The 20994-nt window shown below is 36.2% G+C and overlaps 1 protein-coding gene across 1 annotated transcript; it reads right to left on the bottom strand.

The window, feature by feature from the left end:
• Positions 1-5456: 5456 nt before the first annotated feature.
• Positions 5457-18508, bottom strand: CUNH3orf85 (chromosome unknown C3orf85 homolog). Its single transcript, XM_045851660.1, has 3 exons — positions 18341-18508; positions 7432-7565; positions 5457-5875 (listed from the first exon to the last, which is right to left on the bottom strand). Exons 1-3 carry the CDS (start codon positions 18387-18389, stop codon positions 5786-5788), a joined length of 273 nt encoding a protein of 90 aa, XP_045707616.1. The 5' UTR covers positions 18390-18508; the 3' UTR covers positions 5457-5785.
• Between the last annotated feature and the right edge of the window lie 2486 nt (positions 18509-20994).

Raw genomic sequence — 20994 nt, 5'->3', positions numbered from 1 at the left:
CAAATACTATTATATTGGAGATTTGATTACAATGTATGAATTTTGGGGGGCATACAAACATTCTATCTATAGGAAAGGATAGGAGGGAAATTTTAGGAATACCACCTACCTCCCTGACAGGCACTCTTCTCAACAGCGTCCATTTATTCAACAAATTCTTGCTGCATATCAAGCATTGTCCTTGATATTGTTGTAGCTGCAAATATAAATCTCGTGTAAATCCTGCCCTTAAAATGTTTTTACTATAATAATAAAATATATACTGTAATAATAGTATAAAATATGCTGTTAGCATAAAATATACTATAATAGGCTATAATTATAGTGATTGCATATATTACTCTTATGCAGCCTTTGAAACCTAACGCTGCCTCAGGGGAGATGTACCTGACACTCCTGACTCCCCCAGACTGAGTAAGGTGTCTAGCCGCTGTGCACACACAATTTGCAATTTAAATCTCTGTAATTCTCTAGATAATACAGTGGATATTTACCTTTCTTACTGAATTGAAAAGTCTATGGAGAAGGTACTGTGTGTCTCAATGGTTTTTGTATCTCCACCTTGACAAGGTCAAAGAAAGCTGGCAACAGTGTTTGTTAAATAAGAGGATAAACGAGTCAATAAATAATGTAAGGTATCAAGAATATTTGAGAAGAGTAGATGAACTAATAGTAAAGGGACCAGATCATGAGGAGCTTTGAGTTCTGGAGCCAACTGTGATGCTGAGAAAAGAGCATGGATTTTCATATAAACTTAGGCAAGCTAATAATGATAGCTAACTTTTATTGATTGTTTACTTACATATCTGGCACTGTTCTAAGTGCTTTATGTGTATTATCTTATGAATTTTTCTCATTAAGTAGGTCCAATCATTCTCATAATCCAGGAGAGGAAACAGACACAGAGCGGTAAGTGACATGCACAAGACTGCACAGCTAGCATCGGTGAAGCCAGGATTTAGGTTTAGATATTCTAATTGCTGTTTTAGACCAAACTTCAGTTAGCTGTATTAATGTAATCTACCTAAGCCTTAGTATTTATCTGTACAATGGGTCTTATAAGACCTTCCTTATTAGAATATTATGATATTCAATAAGGTAAAGTATATAAAGTAACTAGTATAGTGCACAGAAAAGTCTATACCTAATAAATGTTATTTTCTCCTCTCTTCATCAGTCAATTTTTTTAAAAAAATTAGGTTTTTGAGCAAGATATACAAGGTCTGTCCAGAAAGTATCAAGCCACATACTATGAAAAATAGACATTTGTTGTAGAAGATACAAGAAACATTATACACAGGACAGTGACACCTCAGTCCCCTTCAAAATAGGCACCTTGGGACTTCACACAGTTCTCCCTATTGCCATCAGCTGCCTGATCGTATTTTCCTGAATCTCATCAACAGTCTCTGAAATCTCTTCCCTTTTAAAGATGATTTTACTTTTGGGAAAAACAAGAGGTCATAGGGCATGAACTCTGGACTCTAGGGGGGCTGAATACCTGGGTGATTTTATGTTTTGCCAAAAAAACTGCACAAGATGTGATGCATGAGTGGGTACACTGGGATGAAGCTGCTAGTCACCAGTTGCTCACAGCTGTGGCCTTCTGAATCATCTGAATAGTTTCTGTGGAGGAATATTCTAGCTTAATGTGAAATTTGATTTATATTTATCGCTCTATTCACTCAGTCATTTTGAATGTGAAAACCACACAGTACACACACTCATTCAACAGCATCTATTGCCCCCAGTGACTAGTACAGTGAAGTCATCACTGCTCACATGTACTCATTCCAGTTCACTCTCCTTGGCTACCACGTTACACTGATGTGCAAACCATTCTCATTATATTAACAATGGCTGTACTTTTCCTGGACAGACCTTGTATAACAAGATTACAACTGTGCTTCTCATGAATCTCATTGAAGGAAGACATAAAATTGTTTCTTTAGACTTATTTAGCAAAGAAACTGTATGAATAGCCTTTACAACAATTCTAGAGGATAGAGCGTCCAAGAGACTATACTAAAAGGTCAGCTTGATATTTGGTATATTTGTTGAATGCTTCCAAAAAATGCAGAAAACTTAGCAGAATGATGTTTATATAATAAGAAGAGTGATGCTAGTGAGCCTTAAATTTGCAGCAAAGTCTCAGGGAAATCTGAATTTAGTGGGAATACCATTACCAGTCAATTCTACTTAAATAGTGGGACTATTTAATCAGTCACACAGAGAAGGCTAATCAAAGTGGTTTTCTTTAGATTTTAGAACAGAAACCTACTTCAGAAGAATTCAGAGTCACCACAGTATTTATGTTCTTCATGCTGCAGTAGAACATGTGGACATCCCAGCTGCAGAGGTTGTTAGAGTCTCCAGAAGTAAGTGAAGGAGAGGGACAGTCTCTGATCCTCTCTCTGTCTCCTAAGATGGTCCAGATTGTTGAAGTTTGTTCAGGACTCTTAAACATGTTGAGAAGTCTTTAGTCTTCAGATAGCAAGACTCTTACATAGGGTTTATACACTAGGTACGGACTTAAACCAAATTGGAACTCCCCTCCAGAAAAGATCAATTATGTCACCTTACATACCATTTTGAAAACAATCATTTAAGTAGAGGTGACCATCTAGATAATTGGTACCTCAATACAATCAATTTCTTCAAAGACTAAATTCAGAGTTATTCTGGTCCACACTGATTTTGCATATAAGTAATAAATATGTGATACCTGGGCTTTATAAATTCTATCTAAAGTACTGAATAGTCACCACTTTTTGCTCAGCTGTGTGGAAGTTAACTGAATGTCCAGATAAATTATTTTATGTAGAAATGAGCTGTTTTGTTTGTTGCTTTGTTTTGTTTGCTTTCTTTTTATTTTTTGCTATTTTTATTGTTCGTGCTATTACCATTGTTCCAGTTACTTCCCCTTTGGCCCCCTCTACCCACTCCTCCCCCTTTCCCAGTCAACCCACACACCATTGTTCATAATCCCTTCACCTTCTTTCAACCAGTCCCATACTGTTCATTTGTTTTCTGATATAAATTTCCAGAAATTTCTCATGGACTTACGTTTGAACAAGAAACCTCCTTTCCATGCTTGTTTGATCACATAACCACCTAATAGCAGAGTTGCTTTTCCATGTTACTTAAATCAAAATCAACCTGGCAGCTCACTTACAATTTTACATTATTAAGGGCCCATACTCCACTAAACTTTCTTGTACTATACTGAACAAGTGAATTAAAGTCTTTCTTTTTTTCCCACTTTGCATTGTTCCAACCACAGCTGTGTGAGTTTGTGCATATTGTATGTATATGTGTATGAATAAACAATCTGAATAATTTCACGTAGGTTGTAATAGTTAATTTTGTGTGTCAACTTGGCTGGACTCCTGTGCCCAGATATGTGGTCAAACATTGTTTTGGATGTTTCTGTACAGATGTTTTTGGACAAAAATCACATTTAAATTGGTGGACTTTGAGTAAAGCAAATTGCCCTCTATGATGTGAGTGGGCCTCATCCAATCAGCAGAAGGCCTGAATAAAACAAATGGACTGAATTCCTGAGCAAGAGAAGATTCTGTCAGCAGATGATCTTAGAAATTGAACTGCTACATTGGCTCTTTTCTAAATCTTTAGCCTGCTGGCCTTTGGACTTAAACTGCAACCCAGTTCTTCTCTTGTCTTCAGCCTGCCAACATACCCTGTAGTTGTTGGACTTTGACAGCCTTCTTAACTGCATGAGCCAATTCCTTAAAATAAATCTCTTTATATGTGCATACACACACATACATCTTATTGATTCTGATTATCTGGAGGACCCTGACCAATACACAGGCATTCTCTAATTTTGCATTAAATAATCAAAGAGTAGAACATTGTGGTAGCAAAATGTATATTATTGTTGAAACACTAATGATGTGTTTATGTATAATCTCAAACTTTTCTTAATGCAAAACCAAATGATGCATCTTTGTTTTGTCCATTTAGTTGTGTTTGAAATCTCTGTTGCAATAGCATGGATAGACATGGAGAACATTATGCTAAGTGAAATAAGCCAGTCAGAGAAAGACAAATACCATATGATTTCACTCATATGTGGGATCTAATGAACAAACTGTATTAACAAGCAAAATATAGGCAGACTCATAGAGAGCTTGCTGACAGCTCTGGCCAGCAGGGGCGGGGGGTTAGGGGTGAAAGGAGATAGCAAAAAAGGAAAAAGGACTCATGGGCAGACAACAGTGTGGTGATTGTTGGGGGGAGGGGGTGAGTGGAGGTGGAAGAGGGTATAAAAGGGATAAATGGTAATGGAAGAAATACAATAAACTATTAATAAAAAATTTGTTTATTTGTATTGAAAGTAGATAACAGTTAACATAATAAATCATGCAGTAGCTTTTAATTTCTCACTGAAAACATTTCTAGGGGATGGAATAAGAAATGGAATACTTAATAGCTGCCAGTGTCCTCTTGGAGAAGAGCATCTTCTTGACATCTTATGTTACTGATACACCCACTACTGAAAAAGTGCTTAAGACTGTTGTAAGAACACATAAGGTCAATTGTGGTCTTATGGGGAATGCTTCCATTTACCAAATAAATCCCCTCCCCACTCAGAGGACAATGGACCTAGGTCTGTAAAGAAAGATATACTTTTGAAGACAAAAAATTTCACTTATCTGTGATTTGGGGTGGGGCAGTCTTAGTGATTTGGTTGTATCATCTCTTCAGTATTTTTCAAACTATAGTACTGAGGTGGTATTCCATGGGTATATGGAAAACTATAGGATAAGTGTAGTACACATTTCTTTATAGAGTCAATTTTTCAGTTTTACAAAAGATTAATAAATATCCCTGCCCAGTAAGTTAAATTTGTTGTTTCATATTAAAATAAACATCAATAATATATTATGAACTAGGAAACAAACTTGCACACATTTTATAATACTTCTGAGGAAAACTAAGCCAGGTGGCTCAGTTGGTTGGAGTGTCATTCCGTGCACCAAACAGTTGTGAGTTAGATTCTGGGTCAGAGCACACAGCTGGGTTGTGGGTTCAGTCCCTGGTCAGGGTGCATACAGGAGGCAACCAAACAATGTTTCTCTCTCACCTCAATGTTTCCTTCTCTCTCTCCCCCCCCTTCTCTCTCTAAAATCAATAAACGTATTCTCAGGCAATGATTTAAAAAAACTTCTGAGGAAGTTTACACTTACAGATGAGTGGCTTTCAGTGGTTTCCTAGTCATCAACCACTACCCAATATTGTTAAGATTTTACTCTCTACTGCCCCCAGCAATACACTTTTGATGAAAAATTTTTCAGAAGTGGGGTCTTAAAATAGACTGACTTTAGTCTGTGACAAATATTAAAGAGAAGAGGGCCAGCTCCATTTGAGAAATCCCTCTTTTTTGAATTAAAAAGTAAACTAACAAAGAAGAGGCAATAGAAAGCAATGGCTATGAACAGAGAGTTTTAATGACAGTGCTTTTAAAAAAGGTTATTTTTTTCATAAAAGCCCTTTTTGGTAAATGTTACTACTTTCGTGTACTACAGTCTTTTTTATTTTAGTTCTCATGTTATCTACCACTTATGGAAAACTTCAAATTCTAGGTAGCGGATAAATTTTTATATTTACTTTTGTTCAACATCTCTATGAGACAGGTGTAATAAATAATCTAGTAAAGGACAAGCATTTGCCAAGGACCTCGCTGAAGTCCTTGGTTTTGGTGCATTGCCGTGCTGATTCCCACCATTTTTGCAGTCCTGGCTTAACCAGCAAAGCACATTTACTGGGCAGTAGACATGTCAGAGGTGAAGGTATCCCCATTCAGATAATACTGTGCTGTTGTTCTCAAAGCAGTCCATGTTTCATAAACCTGCAATGAAAGGAAAATCAAGTCATGATCTCTGAGTGTGTAGAACACCCTCTGTATCAATTATCCTGATTATCATACAAAAATTTGGCTAAAAGATTGAGAGAAATTCAATGGAAGAATAATTCTGATTAAGATTTGGTTTTCAACATGTTTAATAATCTGTTTATTTCACTACTGGGAAATTTTGCAGCATCTGTGGGGCCAGGATATGAATCAAGGTTGTAGCATCTTGTGACACCATAGCATCTGTCAGTAGACTGCAACCCTGGTCCACAATTACAGAAAGGAGTGTACTTGGAAATTTGAATATTCCATAAAGAAGACACAGTCTTCCAGTCTATGTAATAGTTTTATTTGCCAAATAAACAAAGTCTTGTTTTAATACCTCTAAATTATGCCTGTCGGAGAAAATTAGGCTAAGAGTTAGATGCATTATTCAAGCTGGTGGTTGCCATCAGCAAGTGCTAAGCTGAACCAAGCCAACCCTGCTAGACCAGTTAAAAGCCAGCTATGCAGAATAAGGCCCCAGGCTCCAGGAAAACAAGGAAATTCAATTTTTAAAGTAATTTTATTTAACCCTTATATTTTGTGGTGCTGAGAGCCAAATACATGTGGAAAGAAAGAACAAATCAGTGTAGGAATTAATTAATTGTTAAACACCTTTGTTTTCTAAATTGCCATTTTAAGAGGGAAATCATGACTGACTGAAATCCTTAGATAATTTAGCAATTTTATTTGGCCTGGAGTTTCAAAGAGTTTTTCAATCAAAAAGATGAAATAAAACTGGTGAATTAAAGTTTCTTCTTTATTTCTCTTGGAGTGAGAATACAAATGAATAGGAAAATATACAAAAGGAGAGGAAATGAAATGACATTAAAGACTGGATAATTGTCACAGAAGGAAAGTAGCTGCTGAACAGGTGAGTGGGAACTGAAATGTGACTGTAATCCATCCACTCACCCACCCAAACATAGAATCATTTACTGAGACTTGACTGCATAACAGTCATTTGGGTAGTTCCTGAGAATGATGATTTTGATGTATAAGACATACACTTTACCTTTGTAGCCTAGGTAGGGAGGTCGGGTGCACAAAAATAATTCCAGTGTGAACGGCTCATGAGCTATGCACATGCAAACAGCATACGAAAGGAAAGAAGAAGGAAGGACAAATGCCTCCCTAGAAAGCTGGGAAAGGCTTCAGAAAGAGGGGACGTTTGCAAAAGGCATTTTGTTGAGAAGAAAGGGCAGGTATAGCTCATGGCAGAAGGAGAGGAAATGTCAGGGCTAGGCTAGCTGATGTGATGCCTATTGAAAAAGATGGTTGTGGTGGGAGTGGCAGCGGGGCAGGAGGACTGAACAGGGGAGAGAAATGGGGAAAGAGGTGAGACAACTGTAACTGAACAATAATAAATAAAATAAATAAATAATAAAAATAAATCTATGTAAGAACTATTCCTACATGGAATGTCACAAAAAAAATCATGCTTAATTACAAAAACAAAAAACTAATGAAAAGGTAGTTGCTAAAGGGCCATTTGTTTCTAAGGCAAATACCTGATCAGCCAGTGTGTTTTCCCACGTTTTCGGGCTGTGATCTGGGTTCCAGTAATCCTGCAAATATATGTGTCTTTTGAAATGTAGGAACTGGTTTGCTGGGTCTTCCAACAAAAATGGTGCTCCCAATGCTCCTATAATTCAGAGTTCAAGAGCACAGCATATTTTAGGGCAATAGTTTACATCTCAATGTTTCCTTTTAAAGAGACACAGCTGTGGTCTTTGGGAGAATGGGTGCCTGAGAAGGAAGCCCTGGAAAAGTGCTTTGCCACCATTGTGCTGTCACCAGCCTACGTGATCTATACATAGCACAGCATGAAAGCTAGTGCTGTGTGGTGGACCAAGAATGTTTTCAGAGCTTCTCTCTGTACATGAATGAGCCACAAACCTGGAATCAAATCCTAGCTCTATCACTTTTTTAGGTAAGTCATTTAAATTCTCTGAACTCTGGTTTTCTTGTATGTAAAGAGGAATAATAATAATAATAATAATAACAACAATACAGTAACAAAATAACATTGGATTACTGGAAGGATTGGATAAATTAATGGATGTAAACCACCTGACTCAAACCTGGAAGTCAGTAATCTTATTCTTGCTTTCTTAGCCTTCTGAAATAACACCTATATTTCAGTTTAAAGTAGACTGCTTCCAAATCTGGCACTGCAGTTAAATTGTTAGTATTGACTGTTAGTAAAATTGTCAAATTGTTAGTTAACTGATCATTAAATCAAACAGGTGTGTATATTCTATCTCTTTCCCACCTCAGGATTAAGAAAAAATATAATTTTTAAAATCATGAATTCTTCAGGATCTTAAAATTTTAACAGGTTATACTGTGTTTTTATTTCTAAATAAAACACAATCTTGTCCAGAGTTGTAACTTCAATCAATATAAAGGAAAACACACTCTTGACCTATATGTAACAGTAAATCTGTTTATTGCTTGTGGTAAAGAAGCATTTATTACAAATCTAGTTGTAAGCAATGCTATGTTAGGCACTTCACAGCTTCATCATCAACAGACCTCTATAAACCAATATTCTATGGATTGGGGTACAGTGAGCTATGGCATATGAAACTTCTCTGTAGGCGAGGGAAAGAAAAGGTCTAAGATACCAAACAAAACAAGGCAACAGAAAATTCAACTGTGCTAAGGAATTTTAGAGAAGGTTATATTATTGAGCATTGGGGCACTGGGACACATGCAGACATTTTCATGGTCAGGAAATTGCTTAACCTGTTCCTTAAAGAAAAGGTTAATTAGCATGATGAGGGAGAAAGGGCAAGCATTTAAATATTAAGCTATTGGAATGATGAGAGTAAAAGTCGTTGGTAATCTAAAAGACCAATTCCTGAAAACAAATATATACACAAACATTAATAATGTTAGCTAACATTTATTGAATGTGGTGCTAAATACATTACCTGAATTACTTTATTTAACATTTACAACAAACCCAAGTAGTTGTACTGTCAGTCATTTCACTTTGTAGACATGGAAACAAAGTCACAGAACAGTTCAAAAATATGCTCAAGACCACACAGACAGTAGAAGGTGGAGATGAAATTCTCTCTTCAGACCACTGCATTATAGCATTATATTATGACTGAGACAGGAATGCTTGGATCCAGATAATAATGATAATAATAATAATGATAATAATAATAAAAATAATAATAATAATAAATAATCCTAATAAAAGTCTTGTGCATTTATAGAAAAAAAAGAAACCATTACTTACAGAATCTCTGATTGCATGTTTTTCCAAGCTTGGCCTTGAGCTCTAAGCAGGGTTCTAGTTATTAGCTCTATTATTTATAGTTTAATTTGTCAATCCAGTAACCTTTAGTTCCAAATTAGTGACTATTGAAAATAATATCCTCTATGGGTATCATGCATCAGTCAGGCTGCCTCTGGGTGCAAAACACTGGATGAAAAGGCCCAAGAACAGAGGAACAAGGTAAGGTTCAGGTTCAAGGACCCTTACTTTGCCAATATGATTGAAAGATATCTCTATAGAGTAGCTGTGCCAAAGATAATCTTGGAAAGATAATCTGGAGCTTGATTCTGAAGGATTATTACTGTCATACCAAGGAGTTTGGACTTTATTCTGTAAATAGTAATCATTTCTGTACCAGAAAATTATAGGACCCATTTTACTTTTAAAATTTTTGTTTTATTGTGTTAAAATATGCATAACATAAAACATGCAATTTTAACCATTTTAAGTATATGATTCAGTAATATCAAGTACATTCACAGTGTTTTGCAACCATCATCATGTCTCCAGAACTTTTTTATTACCTCAAATATAAACTCTGTATTCTTTAAACAGTAACTCCCATCATCCTCTCCCCAGCCCCTGGTAAGCACCTTCTTTCTGTCTCCATGAATTTGCCTTTTCTAGGTACCTTATATAAGGGGAATTATGTAATATTTGTCCTTGAGTGTCCAGCTTATTTCAGTTGGTATAGTATCTTCAAGGTTTATCCATGTTGTAGCATATGTCAGCATTTCATTCCTTTTATGAATAAATAATATTTTGGTTTTATATGCCAATGTTTTGTTTAACCATTCATAAATTTACTTATGAAAACTGCTTTGTCAGTGGTATGGAGGGCACATGGTAAAAGGAAGAGAGCAGAGTGAGTGAAACAAGGTCAGAGGCTCCGTGAATAGTCCAGATGAGAGGAAGTAAGAGTCTGAATCAGGTAAGTGATAGAGGGATGGGAAGACAGAATGGGTTTGGAGGGAATAGGAAACTCTCATCCATTTGGACTGCCTAGTGTAGACTGGCCAGCATTGAAGTTTTGGTTTTAGCTCAAATGTGTTAGTAGGTGACTTTTCAGATTTCTCTTCATTCCCTTTGAAAAAAAAGTATTTTACAATGTTGCATGTTTGATGTGTACTTATTCTGTTTCTTAAAAGTTTTTTTTTAAGGATTTTATTTATTTATTGTTAGACAGGAGAAGGGAGGGAGAAAGAGAGGGACAGAAACATCAATGTATGGTTGCCTCTCATGCACCCCCAATGGAAACATGGCCTACAACCCAGGCATGTGCCCTAACTGGGGATTGAACCAGTGACCCTTTGGTTCGCAGGGTGGTGCTCAGTCCACTGAGCCACACCAGCCAGGACTAAAAGTTGTTTTTTAAAACTAAGTTAATGGCTTGGTAAAGCAAACCTGATACCTTCAATATCTAATAAGTATTTCTAAGTAAATTTTGTTTAGGATATAATTTATGGCTAAAAAAAAGAAAACACAGTAATTCTTAAGACAGTGTTATTTAGAATCCTCAAAAAGCAAAATCAGTATTCTGCACCATCACTATCCTGGTGCATTGTACAATCACTAAGAAAAACATTGCAACTACATGAGTCTTGGCCAAGAAGCACACTCTAAAATATCAGCCCAAAATATTTTAAGCTCTGACAATGCTGTCTTTTGTAAATCTTGTACTATTTTTGCTCATGGAAAATGTTTCACTCCTATAACCTCCTCTGGACTCCCACTCCATGCCCAGAACAAAGCTCTTACCTCAGTATTATGTGACAAACAGGCATCCAATAAATATTAATTGATGGTGATAATAACATCACCCAGGAGAGAGAAGGAAAGTAGTATTTATTGTTCTATTTTACAAATGAGAAAATTGACACATGGAGATGAAATGACTCACTCAAGGTCACATAGTAAGTCAATGGCAGGACTGGAAATAAAATGTAAGTAATTTAGAAGGACATGCTATTATCCTCTCTGCTTGAGAAATTTCTCCTCCCTTTTTTATTCTGCCTGATCACCCTTGAAAGTTAGTGAGAGCAAGATCAGAGTTTTGTGTTTGCAAACCTATATAATACTGCTGGGGTCTGGAAACCAAACCCTAAGTTTAATTACATTTTTGGCTATTAAATGGGTGGGTTTTTAAAATGTAGGCAATATGAATCAGGTTAATACCTTTATTAAACTTTATAATCATAATCTATGAAAATACATTTTTCTTTCTTTCTAACTTTGTATACACTCTCATTCTGCATCATAGTCCATTTTAATAAAACCTGTCAAGCTTAGCTCTACTATAGAAACCATTCTAGAATATCCTCTGCAGAGAATTTTGTATAGTAGCAATAAGGCAGATACTTTAGAGTATGGAGATATTCAAGATCACAGATGTCTTCACACAAACCAAGAAAGACCAGAGATTTTAAGTCTTATCCTGGTCCTGTCATTGACTAGGTCATCGCCAAGCCACTTTGTATTCTGGCACTTCCATTTTCCATTCTGTAAGATGAAGCTGATCATATCATCTTTAAGGTCTCTTCCAGATGAAATATATAATTTAAAGATTTTATTTATTTTTAGAGAGAGGGAAATGGAGGGAAAAAGATGAGGGGGGGAGCAGAAACATTGATGTGAAAGAGAAACATTAATTGGTTGCCTCTAACATGCCCTCACCTGGGAACCCAGACATATGCCCTGACCAGGAATCGAACCAGTGACCCTTAGTTTCACAGGCTGATGCTCAATTCTCTGAGCCTCACCAGCCAGGGCTAGCTCTAATATTTTTAACTGGAACGTATTGATAACAAATAGGTCATAAACTGAAACTCTCCTTCTCTACATGGTATTATGTCATTGGAAGCACATAGGATATGCTAAGTGGGCACAGCTCCTACTACCATCAAGGAGTTTACATGCTGAGAAGTTCAGCACTGGAACAGACAAAAATAAGTGAAAGAGAAATCAAACTAAACCTATCCAATGATTAAGGCAAAACAAACCATAATTAAGGCACATGACCATGAAAATGATACTTGTGATAGGAACCTGTACACTAAAAAGATCAGTGTGAACTAATGTGAAACTTAAGATACACAATGAGAGGGAAGAGCTTGATGGCAGATTCCTGTTTTCTTCCACGTAGAGGGGATTCATCTGGAGTAATCTCAGGCCTCCTTTCTCTCTTCTGTGTACTCTGTCTCTTGGAACGGTAAGTGCCTCATTTAATTTGGTGAGTCCAGGAGGCATAACTTAGCCTGTCTATCTCCTCTTCCTTCTTCCTCTGCAAACTGAGCTGCCCTCACAGGGCATGCTTTCTGTTCTGGTTCTGCAACCTGTAATTGGATATGAAATTTGCCAAATTGTGGGTCCAATCATCAGGCTCTTTATGGACTTGTAGTGTATATAGTAGGCTATAACTTCCTATTTGCTTTTCTCAGTAACAAAGAAAATGGATTGCCTTCCATAATCATCTATGATTTATTTCTCACACTGATAAAAATCAGGACAAAGAAAGTGCTATGTGTTGGAGAGACCATAACAGGTCTGTTGTGTCAGAGCCTCACTAAGAAGCAGGAAAAATAAGACAGAGCACAGACATCTTTCGTCACATGAACTTCAATGTCCATGAAGCAAATGTGTTGGGATTCAGCAGGCACAGAAGACACAAAATGTCTGCCTGGTTCACAGGACAGACTTGCAGCAGCACTTTCCCTCGGGGGCCAGGTGATACTGATATTTGAAGTGTTACCTGATACTTGGTACTGCAGACAAAGAATAAGCATTATGGTCCTGTCACAAGTTCAAAACACTTAGTATTGTGATGCTGAAAATAAAGCACTTAGCACTCAGTCTAAGCAATGAGAGAATAACCTTTATTATTTACTATTTTTATTGGACTGAGTCTCAGTCCCTGCCCTTAAATTATTTATGTCTTAGAAAATAAAATAAGTACCCAGGCAATTATGCATGCACACAAATTAAGTACTAAAAGTATAAATGGTCACTAGGAATCGAACCAGGTACAAAAGAGAATCAAGAGAAAAGGATATATAGACATCCTGGCAATATAGTAACATTTTCAAAGATCTCTAAAAATGAGGGAAAAATTTTATAATTTTGTGAAAGATTAAAATACTCATGTTTAGGTTCATATTTTTTAGGCTTGAATATTTTATTCTTTGTGTTAAGTAAATAATTTTCTCCATAAATAATAAAATAGTTAAATATTTTTTCCATTTCACTTTTCATTTTAGTTATTGACCAAAAATTCATGGTGGAAGATAAAAGAGTAGTATTTAATAAAATGGTTTCTCTCACTTTGCTATAATTCAGGTAAAAATTAGTGAGAGAATGAGAAATAAGAAATTTGGGTTGTGAGAGAAAAAAAGTGTGAAAAAGAAAAAGAAGAAAGGAGAAGAGAGAAATCGAGAAGAATATCAAAGGAAAAAGGGAAAAAACAGGTGGGTTGCGAAATGTAGGAAGTCATGGGAAGATGGAACCCAACAAAAAGTGGGAGTAAAAAGAGAGAAAGCAGAGGTTTAATGGACATGAACTGGAAAAAGAAAGAGACACTGAACCGGGGGTTGGACTAGCTCTCAAACCCTCAGCATCATAGTAAACTGTCTGTTAATAAAATGCTTTGTAACTGAACTTTTAACTTAGGAACTTCAACTTTATTGACGTTGCAACTGCTGATGTGTTGAGTACTTTGAAATGTAAACAGAAACTTCAGTCTGTTTTAATCTGCTCTCACTCACAAACACAGCTACATTCACACTCACTCTTGGGGCCATGCAATTCCCCGGCATATATTCAGGAGCCAGCATATATTTTATTGGTTTTTGATCTTGTAGACAGAGAAATTTGTAACTCATGAAAGGCAGCATCTTACACGATTCAATAGTGACCCCTTCTGGGTCACTGCCTATGTGCATTGATGGGATTCCCAATTCTAATACCATGACAAACGATTCCACGTGGGTAGGTAAAGGGGTAGGAGAACAGTTTTTCCACAACACTCAGCATGCTCAATGCATCCAGTAATCGGCAATGACATTTTTTGTCCAACCAAATTATTTCCCAGTTTATTCTTACTACCCACTTTCTTCAGAGCATCAGTCAACCTTAAGCCAAAGTGAGTAGGTAAAATTAAGAACAAAATCTTATAAACAGGAACTGAAAACAGATCAGTGAATACAAACCCTCCAAGTAATTGGAGGACTGCAGGCCTCACAAAATAGGGCTATTTCTTCTATGGAAGAGATGACAAAAGAGGGGTCCTGGGGAATAAAATGTAAGCTTAATAGCTCTGTCAAAAGAAAACAAACTAAAACAAACAAACAAACACACAAACAAACAAACTTTAAGACAAATTGGCCTTGGTTACTAACCATGCACTGAAAAACAAGAGCTGAAACTATGCTTGAGAAACCATTTGATCTTTCCTCTGTATAAAACAGAAAACATACTTGTCCTCTATAAGGTAGTTCTGATCATTGGCCAACAGTAAGGTCATGACCTTCCTTCCCTAAATTGTTTCATACATTAGTCAACCGCAAGAATTAGTTTACTTACACAGTGAAACACTCTCTATATTTGTGTATTTTCCTTATTTCCTTTTTATGTGTTATGAGGCTGTTTGATTTTAATAAGTGCCACATCAAGGTGAAACATACTGAGTTTAGGACTTGTCTTTTATCCTCAGTTCAATTAGAAACTTTCATAGTCTTTGATTACATCCTGGTTTGGCTCTATTTCCTCACATAAGTCATCTAATTTCCTAACCCTGACCTTTCCTTTTGGAACCAATGGCTACAACATTGGCTCAATTACCCTTTCTGGTGCCTCTCCCATTTTTGCATATCCCATATCTAGCATTGTAGTGCCAGAGGGGGCAGTTTGTAGAAAAAAGAGTTTTGTTCTCAGAAGACCAAGATGTACGATTTGGATGTGAATCAGCATCCATCCACAACTGATTAACTGTGCAGTTTGGGCATGTATCGTGTCTAGACCTGTTTCCTTTTTGTACAATGAGAATCATAACATCTCTTTGCAGAGTGATCCTGAGAGTTGAACTAAAGTAATGTATGGACATCTCCTAACTCATAATAAAGATTTAAAATAGTGATAGTAATATTTGTTGTTTTATTATAGGAGAAAGCAATTCTTGACTTAAATGTTAAAGAGGGAGCTGCTTTGTTTTATTTTGTAATCAAATCATGACACTCAGACTTCTAATTCCCTGACCAGGGAATCATTTCCAAGGTGTAGAAGTTACCATTTTAAGAATATCAATAAAATAATTTGGGCACTCTGCTGATAAATTTAATTACTTGAGTAAGGCTCTTTATCATTTTTGGTGTCAGCATTCCAATCAGATAAATGGGTAATTAGATCTCTTCTCTATTTATTTCAAATTAAGTTCTAGACGAAAGTAATTTGTTAGACAACTAATCTAATGGAAAAGTTTTTTTAAATAATAGAGACACACAAAATTTTGGAATGATAAACAGAAGGGCTCTAAGGATGAGTAGATGAATAGGTGACATTCTTATATGAAAAAGGGGAAAGGAGAAGTAAACAATGTTGATTCAAGCTATTAATTCCTAATTTAGAGCTATATGAATTAGAAAATGTCTGATAAACTAGCTATTGGTGTAATGAATGAATTTGGTTCTCAAGACCAGTTTCTTCAGACCACAAGTCATAGTCTTCTTTCCTGAGGTCTGAAGGCTAACCCAGCAGTGTCACTAGTCCTCTGTCCTCAGTTTCTGACCTCAAATTGTAACTTCATGAACTTCAATTTCATAAATTCATTCATTCACCTATTAAGTGAAGTCAGTCAAAGAAGTTGTTTTCATAGGTAGACATATTTGTACCTCACCTGGAGTTAAAGTTAATTCCAAATTATTAAGAGAATCCACAGAAGTCATTTTTGCAGAACCATTTTCCTTTTGCTCGGTATTTTTGACCTTGCAGTGTTCATAGGTGTGACCAGATGTGGTGCTTTTAGCCTTGTGGCCATACACAGTCACTCACTCTAAAGTCACCTGCATGGATCAGCAGTCAAGGCAAAGCTTTATACTGATGAATTATGCCTGGCCCATGATTTCAATTTGCAGTGTACCCCTCAGACACTCACTTAAACTGAGCCAGCCTCACTTTTTTCATCTGAAGATATGGGCTGTAACTTGGTGTGATGATAATTGATTTACAATAACTTGGCTAAAAATTTCTAAATAATTTATTTAAACATGTCCCAAATAAAAATACAATATTAATAATTAAAACTTTTTATTAAAATTATTGACAAACTTAGGAATAAAAGGCTGTGTGTATACAATTAGCCTTTATATATATACAAACATATACATATGTTTGTGTGAATATACCTAGATTAGTAGTCTAGGTATAGTGCACTGTTGGTGGGAATGCCTATTGGTGCAGCCACTATGGAAAACAGAGTAAAGTTTCCTCAAAAAAATAAAAAATGAAATTGTCTGATGACCCAGCAATTCCGCTTTTGGGTATATACCTAAAGAAATCCAAAACATTAATTCAAAAGAATATGTGTACTCTTACATTCCTTGCAGTGTTATTTACAACAGCAAAGATAAGGAAGCAGCCCAAGTTCCCAATAGTAGACAGACAAGTGGATAAAAAAGTGGTGGTACCTATATACAACAGAATATTACTCAGCCATAAAAAATAATAAGCTCTTTCCATTTGTGACAGCATGGATGGACCTAGAAAGTATTAAGTCAAGTGAAATAAGCCAGACAGAGAAAGACAATTACCATATGATTTCACTTATATGTGAAATCAAAAGAACAATATAGACCAGGGGTATCAAACTCATTTTAACTGGGGGCCACATCAGCCTCGCAGTTGCCTTCAAAGGGCCAAATGTAATTTTGGCACTGTATAAATGTAAGTACTCCTTAACAGTTAAGGAGAGCTTGGCTCTGCCACTGGGTAGAAACAAGGTGCCAGGTGGATAAAACAAAGTGGAAAGTTGGATTCGGCCCGCGGGCCTTGTGTTTGTCACCTGTGATATAGACAAACAAACAAAACAGGCTCACAGACACAGAGAAGAGACTGACGGTTGTCACAGTGGAGGAGGTTGGGGGATGGGTGAAAAGGTGAAGGGATTGAGAAGTAAAAATTGGTAGTCACAAAACAGTCATGGAGCTGTAAGCATAGTGAGTGTAATTGATAATATTGTAATAACTACATATGGTGCCAGGTGGGCACTTGAAATATCAGGGGGAACACTTTGTATAGTATATGACTATCTAACCATTATGCTGTATACCTGGAACTGAAACGAAGTAATAGTGAAAGTAAACTGTAATTAAAAAATAAAATTAAAAAATAAATAATGCAAAAAGAAATGAACTATAAAAAGAATCTAGATATAGCTATGTGTTTATTTATTTGTTTGTGTGTATGTATACTTCAAGCAAAGTACATAATTTTTTTGCACAGGTCTCAAGCTTATCATAACAGTAGAAATTTATTGTGATTTAAGCATCTTCATCAAAATTATAAAGAATAGAGATTTAGCTGTGAGAATAATTTATACTTTTGTGAGTATCTTCAGTTTTAGTTACAAGAAAAACAAATGATGTCACACTTCAATTTAGATATAAACCACTGAGTTACTGGGGAATTTGGCAGCAGATTATCTGGCCTCCAGTGCCTTCCTTAATCTGTCTTTAAAACACCACTTGTCTGATCTACTGCTTGCCCTAAAGGTTAATGAATTCACACTCACAAAGTACCTTGAGGTCTTCACTAACAGTACTTTGTAAGTATTACAGTTTCTGAAAGGCATATAAATTTCTTTGCCCAAGGACACCAGAACACTTCTTTGGCTGGAGTAGTCTTCTTAGCAAAGTAACATGCTGATATGTTAACACATAATTACGAATAAAATTATCACAAACATGCAATTAACACTAACATGTTCAAAACAGCATGACACATAGTTTAGTTTCCTTGATGCTTTAGAATTCATCTATAGATAAAGCCTGTTTATTTATGTTTTTAAAAAATCGAAAGGGGTTACCTATCAACCTAGTAGTTGTAAAAGATATGATAAATTAAAAAAAATAGGTTCTTACCTATAAGCAATGTTGAACACAGGGCCACTTGAATCATTTTATAGGTCATGATCCAGTTTTTTTATTTTAAAAAAGAGATGTACTTATTATAATTCACACCAAGCAAAGCATCAGGGCACACGGGGACTCTCCAGGAGTATGAAGCACACCTGCACACGCTGGGCGCTGAGGCACGTCAGAGAGAGGCCGTTGCTGGAGGCAGGTTTTTTAAAATATAACTCCTGCCTTTTTACCCTTTGGACTTTCTAGATTGACATTGTACAAGCTCTTTTTATATGGGTCATTTATTTATTTACTAATTCTGTCATTAACACTGACAAATGTGATGTAAAAAAGGTAGAAGACTGGATTGCTGATACATTGCTGGTGAGGATATAAAACAATACAGTCACTTTGGAAAACAGTTTGGCAGTTTCTTGGAAATCTGAGCATGCACTTACTGTACAACCCAGAAACTGCACTATTGGGCATCCATCTCAGGGTAATGAAAACTCACGTTTGCATAACAGCCTGTATAAGCATGTTCATAGCAGCTGTATTAGTAATACACAAAAAAACTGGAAACAACGCAGATGTCTTTCAACAGCTGAATGGTAAACTGATTGAGGTACATCCATACAATGGATTACTACTCAGCATTAATTGTGTAATAAAATTATCCATAGACATAACAACTTGGATGAGTCTCAAGGGAATTATGGTGAGTGACAAAAGCCAATCTCAAATGGTTACTTGCTTGAATATAATCTTCCTGATATGACAAAATTACAGAAATAAAGGACATTTTGGTAGTTGTTAAGGATTAAGGACAGAGGTGGGGAGGTGAGTGTGGTTGTAAAACAGCAATACAAGGGACTCTTGGAGTGGTGGAGCTGTTCTGTATCTTGATCATGTGTGGATATGTGAACATAAACATGGTAAAATCACATAGAAAATAAATACACATCTCTCTCTCTCTCTCACACACACACAGGTGCACACACACAAATGAGTACATATAAGACTGGGGAAGTCCGAATAGGATTAGTAGGTTATCTCAAGATTATACAATATCAGTATCCTGGCTGGGCTGTCACACTGCACTATGATTATGCAGAATGTTAAACGTGGGAGAACTAGGTGAGAGCACACAGGATGTCTCTGTATTATTTCTTACAAGTGTGTGTTTTTAGATATGTGAAAATAAAAAGTTTAATTAAAAACAAAAAAATGTTTAACTGCATGATAAAATTTGTTTATTTCCAATAAGAGAACATAAAGAATAAACCCAGAACTTATTTTGATTTTTCAAACAATTGCTCTTTTCAATTGTATAATGAACAGTTAACTGAATGAATTCATCTTCATATAGTTTATGTCTAACAGCAAACTATGTATTGGTTATGTCAGCCAGTCTCATCAAAATTATGCAAAATTATGCAATTATGCAAACAGGTATGTATAGAAATGTACAAGTAATAGAAGACAACTTTCTTGTTGTCTATTATGGAATCGTAGAGAGTGTTTAGAAACCTGGATCTACTTAGCTAGGAGTTATGCTTCCAACTACTGATGGATTATTTGGGAAGACAGATATCTGGAAATAAGCACAGCAAAATTGTGACAGCTTATCCCACCCGTATGTCCATCTATTAGGGATTTTGTTGGGGCAATAGCCATTGCCCTTGTGTTTATTCAGTGGAGAGGTGTAAATATGCAGTTGTGTAATTGACTAGAGAAATCTCAAGAAAATCAAATACAAAATATTTTGTCACTTGAAAAGCACAGAGCCAAGGAGAAATTCATTTTCCTCTCTTCTCTTTATTCCATCATTCTTCAACTTATGGACCTAAAGTGGGGCTTGTCTGGAGGAGGGATGGGAGAAAGTTTGCATCTTCTCTCTTCTACTTCTCTCACAAAATGAGTCATTAGTCAGATATTTTGGATGGAATTTACAATGCAAGTATAAAATCGTAATAGTTCGTCTATGATGTGTGTGTATATATATAATTCATATATAAAATATATATATTCTGAAATTATATATGTGTATATATATAGTCTCATTTAATCCTCATGTGATTCAATGGTGAAGATATTTTATCATTTTACAGATGAATAAACCTTGGCTCAGAGAGGTTTTACAACTTGTCCCAGGAGCATTCAGAAATTACAGGGTGAAACTCTACAGCAGACGTGGAGTGGGCTGCTTGTGCTCATAGGCAAAAACCAGTGAAAGGAAACAAATCAAGTGAATGTGACCCAGTTTGGCCCACAGGTGAATGTGGCCTGGGCAACTCAGTTTCACAGGAGAGCTGCAAATTTAATACAAGATACTTCATGGGCTAGAATGTGTTGTCTTTCTTGGTGAATGAGACCTTCTCCGATCCCCCGAGTCAGACATGCCTGCTGTTTCTTCCGTCTGCGCATTGTTAGTGCTCATATCCTGTCTCCCAGTGTAATGGCGGTGCGTGTGCATTGCAGTGTTTCCAGCAGATCACATGATCCTGAAGGCTGACCCTGCATCTTCCCGCTATTTGTATGCCCTCAATGCCTAACACTGTGTCTGTCATAGAATAGACCTCAATAAACATGATCGAACTTAACTAAACCAATTGATTCACATGAAACTGTACTGCATTAAACTGAGTCAGTATTTCCTTGCCCTGTTCATT

Source organism: Phyllostomus hastatus, unplaced genomic scaffold (genome assembly GCF_019186645.2).
Source record: "Phyllostomus hastatus isolate PE091 unplaced genomic scaffold, TTU_PhHast_1.1 phas_contig_86, whole genome shotgun sequence".
In the NCBI taxonomy this organism is placed as follows: Eukaryota; Metazoa; Chordata; class Mammalia; order Chiroptera; family Phyllostomidae; genus Phyllostomus; species Phyllostomus hastatus.
Note: the sequence above shows the minus strand (reverse complement) of the source record. Positions and strands in the feature narration are given on the sequence as shown.

Coding starts and splice junctions, on each gene's coding strand:
- CUNH3orf85 (XM_045851660.1), bottom strand. CDS start 18,389: ATGACCTATAAAATGATTCAAGTGGCCCTGTGTTCAACATTGCTTATA. Junction 7,566..18,340: donor GTGTTCAACATTGCTTATAG/GTAAGAACCTAT, acceptor TCTGAATTATAG/GAGCATTGGGAGCACCATTT. Junction 5,876..7,431: donor AAAACACACTGGCTGATCAG/GTATTTGCCTTA, acceptor CTTTCATTGCAG/GTTTATGAAACATGGACTGC.